The 13358-nt window shown below is 45.9% G+C and overlaps 1 protein-coding gene across 5 annotated transcripts in view; it reads left to right on the top strand.

Annotated features, from left to right (window-relative positions):
* The window catches only part of MCM3AP (minichromosome maintenance complex component 3 associated protein), a 45369-nt gene that overhangs the window by 257 nt on the left and 31754 nt on the right, over positions 1-13358 (top strand). The window contains exons 1-7 of one of the 5 annotated variants that reach the window (XM_052660805.1): positions 12-170; positions 1163-2481; positions 5062-5285; positions 7445-7523; positions 7751-7895; positions 9182-9372; positions 11627-11766. In XM_052660805.1, coding sequence (XP_052516765.1) covers positions 1269-2481; positions 5062-5285; positions 7445-7523; positions 7751-7895; positions 9182-9372; positions 11627-11766 — 1992 coding nt within the window. In that variant the 5' untranslated portion in view covers positions 12-170; positions 1163-1268. Of the gene's footprint in view, positions 1-11; positions 263-1162; positions 2482-5061; positions 5286-7444; positions 7524-7750; positions 7896-9181; positions 9373-11626; positions 11767-13358 lie in introns of those variants that run through there. The other 4 variants (XM_052658248.1, XM_052658941.1, XM_052660185.1 and 1 more) reach the window with 4 other exon arrangements.

Genomic DNA, 13358 nt, shown 5'->3' with positions numbered 1-13358 from the left:
CCGCGCGCGGCCGGGCCCGGGCGGTGCTGGGCGGCGCGGGACCGACCGGAAGTGGGTCCGCGGCGTTTTCTGTTCGCGGGCCGCGGGCAGCACTGGCCTAGGCGGCGACGGGCCCTGCGTGCGTCTCTAGCCCGAAGGGATGGTGGGCGGCTGTGTCCCTGAGCTAGACTGTGAGCACTGCGCGGGGCCCTGGAGGGCGGAGGCCGCCCTCTTCCCCGCCGCCCCGGCCGTGTTGCTAACCGAGCGGGGCTGGGTGAACACGGTGGGCGCGCGGCCAGGGGCGCGGGGATGGGACATGGCGGGTCCCGGGGCGCAGGGGCGTCGGCGGGGGCACACGGCAGGCAGGATGCGGGGGGCGGTGCGCGGCGGGCGCCGAGCCCACCCACTGGCCCGCCCGAGATTTGGGTTGCGCTGCACCCGCGATCTGGCGGGGCTGCCTGTCTTTCAAGAGCACTGTGTATTTCGAGCTAGACCCTGCGGGGTAGCCGCCACTGTGTTAAAATGCAAATTATTTCCATGTTTGGAAAAAGTATTTGATGCTCTGGTTACTGGGAGAAAAAATTAGATGGGAGGAAACATTGAAACACTAACTTTTTAACAGTGTTACATTGTAATTCTCTCTGTGGAGATTGAAAGGCGTCAGAAACTCCTGTCTTGGAAAGTGCAACTGGCATATACTTTCTTATTGCTATTTTAGGTTTTCCATAAATTTACTGATTCAGTAAGATGTTTTGATTTTTTTTTTAAGTATTAAAGGATCATGCATTAAACCCTCATAAGTGAAGTAAAGTCGCTCAGTCGTGTCCGACTCTGCGACCCCATGGACTGTAGTCTACCAGGCTCCTCCCATGGGATTTTCCAGGCAAGAGTACTGGAGTGGGTTGCCATTTCCTTCTCCAGAGGATCTCCCCCACCCAGGGATCGAACCCGGGTCTCCCACATTGTAGGCAGACGCTTAACTATCTGAGCCAAGCCCCCATAACAAAGTAATTCATTTGTACCATCTTCTACTCTGCACTCCCTCCAGTAAGGTGGGGTACCACCATTTGGCTCTCAGAAAATAAGAATCAGTCCTTTGCTTTGCCTGGCATGTGATTAAAAATTCTAATTTGGTGCCTTCCAGCACCACGTAGTTGTGATTGTCTGAATTTTTGTTTTTCAGCTTATTGTGGAGATGGGGGGAGCTCCCTAGTTGAACAGACCATTTAAGGAAGAGGACTACTTTTCTACATGTATTATTTATTGCCTTCTAGTAACTCGCTCAGAAGATGAATCCAGCTAATCCTTTCGGTGGGCAGCAGCCTGGTGTTTTTCCAACATCTTCCAGTAGCTCCATAGGAACATTTCAAGCTAAGCCACAGTTTCGGTTTGGTCAGCCCTCTCTTTTTGGACAAAGCAATACGTTATCCGGAAAAAGCTCAGGATTTTCACAGGTGTCCAGTTTTCCAGCATCTTCTGGACAAAGTCAGTCTTCAGTGCAAACATTAGGATTCTCTCAAACCTCAAATGTTGGACTCTTTTCTGGACTTGAACACAGTCCAGCCTTCGTAGCTGCCTCTGGGCCTTCGAGTTCATGTGTGCCTGGAAACCCTGGATTCAGTTTTAAGTCCCCCAACCTTGGAGCATTCCCAACTACTTCTACTTTTGCCCCAGAAACTGGAGAAAAAGCAAGCTCTGGCTTTGGGAAAACAGAATTTGGCTTTAAACCTCTGGAAAACTCAATGTTCAGACCAATACTGGGGGCTGAATCTGAGCCAGAGAAAACTAAGAGCCAAGTTACTTCTGGATTTTTTACGTTTTCCAATCCAATCAGTAGTGGACCTGGGGGACTGACCCCATTTCCTTTTTCTCAGGGGACAAGTAGTTCAGCCACCAATTCAAATTTTACCTTTTCAAAACCAGGCAATAATAATTCATCATCTGCCTTTACCCCTGCTTTGCCAAGTCAGAATGTGGAGGAAGAGAAGCGAGGCCCCAAATCACTGTTTGGAAGTTCTAGTAGCACCTTCACTGCCTTCCCCATGTCTTCAGGATCCTTGGGTGAACCCTTCCCAGTTGGCAAAACAGGTGTCAGACAAGGAAGCGAAGAAGCTGTTTCCCAAATGGAGCCACTTCCCAGCCTCATGAAAGGACTGAAGAGAAAGGAGGACCAGGATCGGTCCCCAAGGAGGCACGGTCATGATGCAGCTGAAGACTTGGACCCTCTGTCAAGGGGTGATCATCCTCCAGATAAACGACCTGTTCGCTTGAATCGACCCCGAGGAGGCACTTTGTTTGGGCGGACAATACAGGATGTCTTCAAAAGCAATAAAGAAGTAGGTCGTCTGGGCAACAAGGAATCTAAAAAGGAAACTGGCTGTGTCGAGTCTGGGGAAAATGACCACTTGGTCATCCCAGGAGGGAGTCAGTCTGTCCCGGTACCTTCCCGGCTTCCAGGTGTGAATAAAGAGGAAGAAACTGAGAGCAGAGATAAAAAAGAAGGTACGTTCTAGAAAGTACAAAATACAGTATATCCTGCTGGCAGGTTCTTTGTAAATTTCCCCGAGTGTTAGGTTGAATCTCCTAGTTCAGTTCAGTTCAGTTCAGTCGCTCAGTCGTGTCCGACTCTTTGCAACCCCATGAATCGCAGCATGCCAGGCCTCCCTGTCCGTCACCAACTCCCGGAGTTCACTCAGACTCACATCCATCGAGTCAGTGTTGCCATCCAGCCATCTCATCCTCTGTCGTCCCCTTCTCCTCCCTGCCCCCAATCCCTCCCAGCATCAGAGTCTTTTCCAATGAGTCAACTCTTCGCATGAGGTGGCCAAAGTACTAGAGTTTCAGCTTTAGCATCATTCCTTCCAAAGAAATCCCAGGGCTGATCTCCTTCAGAATGGACTGGTTGGATCTCCTTGCAGTCCAAGGGACTCTGAAGAGTCTTCTCCAACACCACAGTTCAAAAGCATCAATTCTTCAGTGCTCAGCCTTCTTCACAATCCAACTCTCACATCCATACATGACCACAGGAAAAACCATAGCCTTGACTAGATGGACCTTAGTCGGCAAAGTAATGTCTCTGCTTTTGAATATGCTATCTAGGTTGGCCATAACTTTTCTTCCAAAGAGTAAGCGTCTTTTGATTTCATGGCTGCAGTCACCATCTGCAGTGATTTTGGAGCCCCCAAAAATAAAGTCTGACACTGTTTCCACTGTTTCCCCATCTATTTCCCATGAAGTGATGGGACCAGATGCCATGATCTTAGTTTTCTGAATGTTGAGCTTTAGGCCAACGTTTTCACTCTCCACTTTCACTTTCATCAAGAGGCTCTTTAGTTCCTCTTCACTTTCTGCCATAAGGGTGGTGTCATCTGCATATCTGAGGTTATTGATATTTCTCTGGGCAATCTTGATTCCAGCTTGTGTTTCTTCCAGTCCAGCGTTTCTCATGATGTACTCTGCATAGAAGTTAAATAAGCAGAGTGACAATATACAACCTTGACGTACTCCTTTTCCTATTTGGAACCAGTCTGTGGTTCCATGTCCAGTTCTAACTGCTGCTTCCTGACCTGCATACAGATTTCTCAAGAGGCAGGTTAGGTGGTCTGGTATTCCCATCTCTTTCAGAATTTTCCACAGTTTCTTGTGATCCCCACAGTCAAAGGCTTTGGCATAGTCAATAAAGCAGAAATAGATGTTTTTCTGGAACTCTCTTGCTTTTTCCATGATCCAGCAGATGTTGGCAATTTGATCTCTGGTTCCTCTGCCTTTTCTAAAACCAGCTTGAACATCAGGAAGTTCACGGTTCACGTATTGCTGAAGCCTGGCTTGGAGAATTTTTAGCATTACTTTACTAGCATGTGAGATGAGTGCAATTGTGCGGTAGTTTGAGCATTCTTTGGCATTGCCTTTCTTTGGAATTGGAACAAAAACTGACCTTTTCCAGTCCTGTGGCCACTGCTGAGTTTTCCAAATTTGCTGGCATATTGAGTGCAGCACTTTCACAGCATCATCTTTCAGGATTTGAAATAGCTCAACTGGAATTCCATCACCTCCACTAGTTTGTTTGTAGCGATGCTTTCCAAGGCCCACTTGACTTCACATTCCAGGATGTCTGGCTCTAGATTAGTGATCACACCATCATGATTATCTGGGTCGTTAAGATCTTTTTTGTACAGTTCTGTGTATTCTTGCCACCTCGTCTTAATATCTTCTGCTTCTGTTAGGTCCCTACCATTTCTGTCCTTTATCGAGCCCGTCTTTGCATGAAATGTTCCCTTGGTATCTCTCATTTTCTTGAAGAGATCTCTAGTCTTTCCCATTCTGTTCTTTTCCTCTATTTCTTTGCATTGATCGCTGAAGAAGTCTTTCTTATCTCTTCTTGCTATTCTCTGGAACTCTGCATTCAGATGCTTATATCTTTCCTTTTCTCCTTTGCTTTTCACCTCTCTTCTTTTCAAAGCTATTTGTAAGGCCTCCCCAGACTGCCATTTTGCTTTTTTGCATTTCTTTTCCATGGGGATGGTCTTGATTCCTGTCTCCTGTACAATGTCACGAACCTCATTCCATAGTTCATTAGGCACTCTGTCTATCAGATCTAGGCCCTTAAATCTGTTTCTCACTTCCACTGTGTAATCATAAGGGATTTGATTTAGGTCATACCTGAATGGTCTAGCAGTTTTCCCTACTTTCTTCAATTTGAGTCTGTATTTGGTAATAAGGAGTTCATGATCTGAGCCACAATCAGCTCCTGTGGTCTTGTTTTTGTTGACTGTATAGAGCTTCTCCATCTTTGGCTGCAAAGAATATAATCAATCTGATTTCAGTGTTGACCATCTGGTGATGTCCATGTGTAGAGTCTTCTCTTGTGTTGGAAAAGGGTGTTTGCTATGACCAGTGCCTTCTCTTGGCAAAACTCTAATAGTCTAGTTAACCCCCTACAAACATTAGGGATCCTAACATATAGGATCGTGGAGCAGGTCTCAACAGCCATAAAAATTTTCTTTGCTCTTTCCTAGTTTATGCCCCAGTAATTGGAAAACATTGCATCTGATGCATTTTTGTGGCTGTTCATTGATCCCCTAGATTCTCTAAGAGGAACTCCTGGCCGTCAGAGCAAGAGGAGTGAGAGCACAGACAGTCTTGGGGGCTTGTCTCCTGCTGAAGTCACAGCGATCCAGTGCAAGAACATCCCTGACTATCTCAATAACAGAACCACCCTGGAGAACCACTTTGGCAAAATTGCTAAAGTGCAGCGCATATATACCAGGCGCAACAAGAAGCTGGCAGTGGTGTATTTTTTTGATCATGTGAGTATTCCAACAATGTGGTTTACGTGTGTGAGGAAAAAAAATAGGCTTAAAAGTGGCAAAGGTAGAGTGAACTTTGTCACTTTAAAACTTATTTTTAAAAATCTATCAGTTACTTGTTAGAATTTAGAAAAGTACTCTAATGTCTTAATTTGGAGAAACTAGAATAGCACTATTTTTTTCATAAATTAGGTTTATTTGTGAAAAATTTGTGGTTCCAACTGAATGCAGTGTTCTAGAAATTTTAGGTGAGTGATTCCTATGAAGTCCGATGTCTCTGAAGCACATGGGAATGTCTTGTAACCACACAGCATTTTTTCAGAGTTGAGTTTTCTTGTTTTGTTTTTGACTTTTATTTTATTTGCTGGTAGTACATGATCACCATAAACATTCAGAACAATACAGGAAAGGTAAAATCTTGTAATCCCATCTTTCAGAGAGAACTGCTGTTAATTGTTCCTATGCCTTGATTTTAATATGTGTATATATACCTACACGCATACCACATGGGTTGTAGGGTATATGCTTACATGAGCTGCTCACATTATGTAGCTTTATATCTTGTTATTTTTTTCTGAATATTCTTGGGAAAATTATATTCTATAGGTATTTAGAACGCATGTTTTCATTCTTTTTTAAATGATGGAGGTGTTACCTGTCAACATAGAGGAAAAACTCAGGGGACACAAAATCACCCATAGTTCTATCCTCTAAGATACCACCTATGAATATTTTGGATAACGTCTTTGTTAATATATAGTCACATTGTTTTTACAGAAATGACGTTGCACTGCATATCCTGTTTGGTAACCTCTTATGTGGTCATTTTTAGTAGCTTCTGAAATCAACAAACCGTCTAGATTAGAATGAGGTCGTTAAGAGCTACGTGACGTTCCATCCTATTTACCTACTTGGCCAACTTTCTGTTTGTGGACATTTCTGTCCATTTATGTTTGATTATATCCTTTGTTTCAGTTCCTGAGAGTAGGGGTTCTGTGCCCAGATATGCACAGTTTAGGGCTTTTGCTGTTCATTCCTTTCTACTGATTCTTGTTTTTCAATTCAGCAGCATTACTTACATTCACAAGTGTTGTACAACCATCACATTATCTAGTTCCAGAACTTTATAATCCTCCCAAACAGAAATTCTGTAACCACTAAGCAGTAACTCCTCATTCCTTCCTTCCTCCAGCCCCTGGTGACCTCGCGTCTACTTTCTAGCTCTATGAATTCATCTGTTCTAGATAATTCATATAAGTGGAATCGTATGATATTTATCCTCTTGTGTCTGGCTTTCAGTTAGCATAACGTCTTCAGGGTTCATTCATGTGGTTGTATTTCTTTCCTTTATCCCAGGTATGGTTGTCCCACAGTTCGTTTATCTGTCCCCCTGTCCGCGGACCTCTTGGGTCTTGTGAATAACGCTGCCGTGAAGCCAGGGCAGGTCTCTATTCAGGACCCTGCATTCACTCCTGTTGGTGTATACTTGGGAGTGTAGCTGCCAGGCCATACCGCAGCCCTCATGTTTTTAAGGTTATTTCTGTCTGTTGCAATGTCCTTTTTCTTCTAGCTGAACCTTAAAAAATACTTATATAGAAAATATATAAATTGTCATTGTCAGCAGTTCATTGATCTACAGAAAGTTGAGGTCCACTCCTCACCCCTTTCTCTCCTATTAGAGCCAGCACAATTATCTAGTGTGGTGGTATGTTTTCCTAGACATTTTCATAGGTATATTTACAGGTATGCTAACATACAGTTGGTTTTGTGTATGTATGTTTTATGACAAAGTGTACCCCGTGTGTGTCATTCTATAGGTTTCCTTTGGGTTTAAGTGTTACTTGGCCATCTTTCCATTGTTCTTCAGAAAATCATATGGTGAGAATTATCTCATCAAATGCCAATAGGGCCAAGTTTATGGATTCTGTCACAGTAGAGTCATTAATTTCGATAAGGAGAAGTCCAGATACGTGCTCTAAGACAGGTAAGGGAGATGGGGACCGTGGCTGCCGTGGCTGGAGGCAGGCAATGTGGTCAGAACGCATAGCTGTGGAGGTGTAGCTCTGTTGAACAGAATTCCACTAATGCATGTGAAAGCTTGATCTCGTTTCCTTGGTCTCCTGATGCCATCGTCCTTTGTGTTGTGGACTGTTTTCCAGGCATCTGCAGCCCTGGCCAGGAAGAAAGGGAAAGATTTGCATAAAGATATGACCATCTTCTGGCACAAGAAAAAATTAAGTGAGTTTTCAGTTGTTCTCTGCAGTCTCTCGTGCTTTGTGCAAGGTCTTTGAGTGCTGAGTGTGAGCCTGATCCCCAATGTGGGATGAAGTGGAACTGGGGCTGTCTCACTTCCTTGGGCTCCGTTCTAACAACATCCTGCCACAATTATAACTTTCTCAAGAAGACGCCCCCAAGTTGAGTGACTTATGGTGTCATTAACTCTGTCCTGGTTTTTGCATCCCCAGGTCCCAACAAGAAGCCCTTCTCCCTCAAGGAGAAGCAGCCAGGCGATGGGGAAGCTGGCCAGGGCACCGAGGACACGCCCTTTCAGCACTCCCCGCTCGGCAAGCCTGGGGTGAGGACTGCGACTGTCGGCCTCCTGAGTAAAAGGTATGGCTGGTCCTTCCAAATGCCACTGTTCTAACAGGGCAAGTGGGTTATTGGGCTTCTCCTGTCACTGACCTCAAGGGACTTCGTAGCCGTCGTGAGATAGCATGGAAGGGAAGCGGGTGATTACTGACACCTGGATGGGGGTTGAGGGATGTGGAGAGGACCTGGGGGGTGGGGGTGGGGGCGGGGACTGCCCTGGGCCCCTCCTCTCCCTCAGCCCTGCGGCCTGTGCAATTGCTCTCATGCCATCTGTGTGATGTATATGCGTACAGACAATTGCTCTTCTCCTTAAAATGTGTAATTGGCTGCACGCCATGTTCCTAATCGCCACTTGTAGCCGTGGCTATAACTGTGCAGCCCTGTGCAGAGTCGCAGGCCAGGTCTAGCGCACAGTGTGCGCTTCGGAGACCTCCACGTCCCTGTGTGGAACCTCTGTTCCCCAAGGCTCCTTCCTCCTTCCCCCCGTGTGGCCCCCGCCTTCCCTTTCACAGCAGGCCGGCTTCTATTTAATCCTGCTTCACGTATTTTGGCCAGTGGATAGTTTTCCTCACATTTTGCAGTTAACAGTGTAGTTGCTGATTTGCTTTTATTTTTTCCTTTCTTTACATCCTCTTTGACATTCAAATTCACAGAATGTTGAAAACCAGGTAGAAAATGAGGAAGCTCACAGAATGCCCTGTGCTTTTCAGTACATCCTTCTACTGAAGGGAAGCTGTGTTTGAAAACATGTAGGCATGGTATTTCCTCATGGTGTTGGAGTGCTTTTATTTCCCTCTTAGTTTCATGTCTTTGAGATAGAAATCTACAAGTAATTCATTTCAGGGCTTCCCTGATAGCTCAGTCGGTAAAGAATCCCACCTGCAATGCAGGAGACCTCGGTTTGATTCCTGATCAGGAAGATCTGCTGGAGAAGGGATAGGCTACCCACTCCAGTATTCTTGGGCTTCCCTTGTGGCTCAGCTGGTAAAGAATCCACGTGTGTTGAGGAAGACCTGGGTTCGATCCTTGGACTGTGAAGATCCCCTGGAGAAGGGAAAGGCTACCCACTCCAGGATGTTGGCCTGGAGAATTCCATGGACTGTATAGCGGTTTAAAGAGGAGAACCTGTGGGTGATGTGAGCCTTCATGCTCATCACTGGTGGTGGTGCGGCCGCCTCCCCTCTGTGCTGGCTGCTGTCCAACTTTGGAGGAGCTGGGGGTCCAGGACGATAAAAGAAGTGTTTGGATGTGGAAAAGGTCCAGACACCTGATGGATATAAAGTCTTAGCGTGTTGTCTTCCTTCTAGTTCTCCTGTGAAGAAGCCAAGTCTCCTGAAGGCCCATCAGTTTGAGGAAGACCCTTTTGATGAGAGCTCCGAGGGCTCTGAGGGCCTCGGGCCGTGTGTGTCATCCCTCAGTCCCCTGATAGGTACCGTGGCTGAGACATCTGAGGAGAAATACCGCTTGCTTGACCAGAGGGACAGGGTCATGCGGCAAGGTAAGGGGCTGGTCTCGGCAGAGGCGGTCTTCTCGGGAGCTGTGAGGGAAGGGGTGACCCTGGTCTGGGGGGCTTCGCTGCTGTTGGGCCTTGGGGCCTGTGATGTGTACCCGTGATCCCTGTTGCTTTCTGGTCTACTGAGGCTGTGAGTGTAGATGTGGACGCTGTGCAGTTGTGTTTGTAATGTAATCTTATTTTTGGAAGAACGCCAACACCATTGATATATGCAGGATTAAATAATTTAAAGGGCAATGTTTTAGACCTTGAGAAGACATTAAAGGTGAAAACTTTACATTTAGCAGAAATCACCACAAATAAAACTACAAAAGATGTCAATCCAGGGGAAAAGTGTGTAACTCATGACAGACAAAGGGCTGATTTCCAGGTACAGAAAGTCCTGTAGAGTCAATAAGAAAAAGACCAACTCCAGTAGAAAAATGAGTAGGGTCTTAGAGGTTCGGAAAAGGAAGTGTCAAGAGTTGACACTTGGAAATTCCCTGGTAGTCTAGTGGTTAGGATTCAGCCTTGGCTTTGGATTATATCCCTGGTCAAGGAACTCAGATCCTGCAAGCCGTGCAGCATGGCCAAAAAGGAAAAAAAAAAGATAGAGTTACCTCTTAAACGTGTGGATGGAAAGGGGAAAGATCCAGCTGCTCTCTGCCCATCATATCGCAGAGACAGATGAGAGGTCTCATACCTCCCCATCCCTGGGCAGGCTGCTCGGAGGAGCGAGTCGGCAGTGTCTCCAGGCTCAGGGGAACAGTGCTTTTGACCCAGCATTCCACACCCAGGAGTGTGACTGACAAAGTGCCCCACGCGTGTGTGATATGTTTACAAGGTTTTTTGTGATGACAAAGATTGGAAAGTGACTGTCCACACGGTGGGATTCTAAACAGCCTCAAAGAAGACCGGTGTTTCTTGATGGAAAAATGAATGTTTATTGTGAAGTGGAAGAAGCAAGGTGTGGGAAGTGTACAGAAAGGGGAGTGTGTGTGTCCATATACATGTGAGTGTACTTGGCTTGTGTGTGTAAAGTCATGGAGGTGAGGAAGGATCACTCACATAGCTGGTCAGGAAGCAGGGAGCAGCGTTGTGGGGTCCCATTTGGGATGTTGTACCTTTGGAATGTTAAATCATGTGAATGTATTTAAAGCCTATTCAAAAATCAGATATCCTGTTAACACTAAAAGCTACGTACAGTGACCAAAAATAAAACAGCACACGTGCCCTTTGCAGAGTTTTTTTTCAGAATTAAATTTTACCTGCAGGATTTTGTAGAAGCTGGAGAAGGCAATGGCACCCCACTCCAGTACTCTTGCCTGGAAAATCCCATGGACGGAGGAGCCTGGAAGGCTGCAGTGCATGGGGTTGCTAAGGGTCGGACACAACTGAGCAACTTCACTTTCAACTTTTTATGCATTGGAGAAGGGAATGGCAACCCACTCCAGTGTTCTTGCCTGGAGAATCTGAAGGACGGGGGAGCCTGGTGGGCTGCCGTCTGTGGGGTCGCACAGAGTCGGACACGACTGAAGCGACTTAGCAGCGGCAGCAGTACAGGAATAAACACGTGTTTTCCTGAACACAGTAATAAAAGCTGCTACCATAGGTTATGTCATTGACATGTGATTTTCGTATTCCTAAAATAATCATTAATAGATATTGGAATTTTAAAAAATAAAATAAGATGTGAATGTTTTGAATTGTGAGGTTGTTTCATTTCATTTCATTTAATAGATACTTTGGTAACTGTGTAGTTCTGTGGGTAATAGTCATTTATTCAGGTCAGGATCCAGCTAACTTCCATTAATGTGATTCCTGTTAAAAACATGATGAAATACTGAGGGTTTTGGAATACTGGCGTATTTTGAATATTTTCTTTTAAGAGATTGATTCTTGGAACAAAACATTGCCGCTTGATTGTTCATCATTAAGGTCATTATTGCAGGAGCCATAAAGACCCATGTGGGGCCCCCTCCCCACCACCGCTTGCTGTGCCCTGACGGATCTGTGACTGTTGGAGACCCACCCGGAGAGAGGAGAAAGCCTGGAGGGTCTCATGGTCTTGATGGCTTGTCACCTGGTGTGATAGGCAGTGCTTTCCTTTCTCTGAGGCCCAGTAGTGTTTTTTAGATTTTTTTTTCCTTTGTAAGAGAATTTTTATTTTTATTTCTCCTTTTATCGTTGTGAAAATGCCCTTCTCTGGCTTCCCAGTAACTGTATGGTACATTGTTACTTTTTACCTGATTCTGTTTAGCTCGGGTGAAAAGGACTGACCTGGACAAAGCAAGAACTTTTGTTGGGACGTGCCTGGATATGTGTCCTGAGAAGGAACGGTACATGCGGGAGACCCGGAGCCAGCTGAGTGTGTTTGAAGTGGTCCCAGGCACTGACCAGGTAGAGCCTCACATCCCCGTGGGTTGCTCTCCAGGCTGCTGTCCATGTTTAATCATTGGGGTGGAGCGGGGTGTGCTGGGGAGGGAAGGCTAGTTTCATGCTTTCTATACGTATTTGATTTGGGGGTTGCTTTGCTAGAATGTGGGGGGGATATGCTATTAACAAGCGTATTTATTCCATTATTTGTATCATGAGGTTATGTATGAAGCAGTCTTATGTAAGGTGACTGCCACATGGTTCCCTAAGTTATAGAAATACATACAAATCTATGTTTCAGAAATTAAAAAAAAACTTTCCATTTCTTTTTGCTTTTCACAAAAAAGCTTATTTGCTTTTGCTTATTCCTTTTTATGTTTATGTTTTGTGTGTTTGAGGTTATGCTCTAGGTATTTTGTATGAATCTTGTTCACTTAAAATTCTGTCATGAGCATTTTCTTTTGTATGGTAAACTCTTTAAAAGCATTTAAAACTTTACATGTAGGCACACTACTTGATTATGTAACTCTTTCAGAACTCCCCTTTCTGCAGTCATCAGGCTGTTTCTGATTTTCTACTGTTACTAACTCTGTTGGGCATGCTGTGTGCAATGGTTCTGAGGTATTCAGCTTCCTTCCCTCTGATAGATTCCAGGAATGAAGGGCTGTGCCAGAGGTGTGATGTTTCCTAAGGTTCCTGAACATGAGTAGATGCATGTTCCAAGTTGTTTCCCCAGAAGTCTGCATCATCTTAGATTCGTTTTCTCTCTGTTAATTTTCCTTCGGGTTTCTCCTTTCCTGGCTGGGAGTTTTACGGCTGCCTTCACCTGTCTCAGGGTCCTCAGGAAGGTGGCAGTTGTCAAGGCAGGTGCCCAGGGCAGGGACTCGTGGCTTTCCTACTTCCACCGTCAGCTGCAGGCCTCCAGCCTCTTGCAGCTCTGGCTTCTGGAGGGCCTTCCCCAGACCCTGCTGCTCCTCTCTTGCCTCCTCACTGCCAGCTCCGTTTCTGGTCTGTATAGACAATCTGGTACATGAGCATGGCTGAGACCTTTTAAAATCTTTATCAAGTCCTTCACCTGTCACACCCCAGCAGGTGTGTCTTCACTTAAGTTTTTCTGCATTTTGATGTGGTAGCCTGTTTACTCCTTGTCACGTTTGCCAAAAACACGTTTCTTTATTTTGCCTTTTAATTGTTACCTTATTTTGTGTTCTAAAATATTGTCTTCTGTAGTATTGACCTTGCTTGTGTGTGGGTGTGATGGGGGGGTGGGGGGTCTTCCCCACCTTTGGGCACAGCAGTGGGGAGGCTGGCCGGGCCCCTGCCACCCAGCTGCTCGTCCCTACTCCGTCTGTGTGTGGGGGGGGCAGGAGGGGGGGGTCTTCCCCACCTTTGGGCACAGCAGTGGGGAGGCTAGCCTGGCCCCTGCCACCCAGCTGCTCGTCCCTACTCCGTGTGTGTGTGTGTGTGTGTGTCTGTGTGTCTGTGTGTGTCTGTGTCTTTGTGTGTCTGTGTCTGTGTGTGTGTGTGTCTGTGTGTGTGTGTCTGTGTGTGTGTGTCTGTGTGTGTGTGTGGGGTCTTCCCCACCTTTGGGCACAGCAGCAGGGAGGCTGGCCGGG

Source organism: Budorcas taxicolor, chromosome 1 (assembly GCF_023091745.1).
Source record: "Budorcas taxicolor isolate Tak-1 chromosome 1, Takin1.1, whole genome shotgun sequence".
NCBI classification, from domain to species: domain Eukaryota; kingdom Metazoa; phylum Chordata; class Mammalia; order Artiodactyla; family Bovidae; genus Budorcas; species Budorcas taxicolor.
This window is presented reverse-complemented; position numbering and strand designations above follow the sequence as displayed.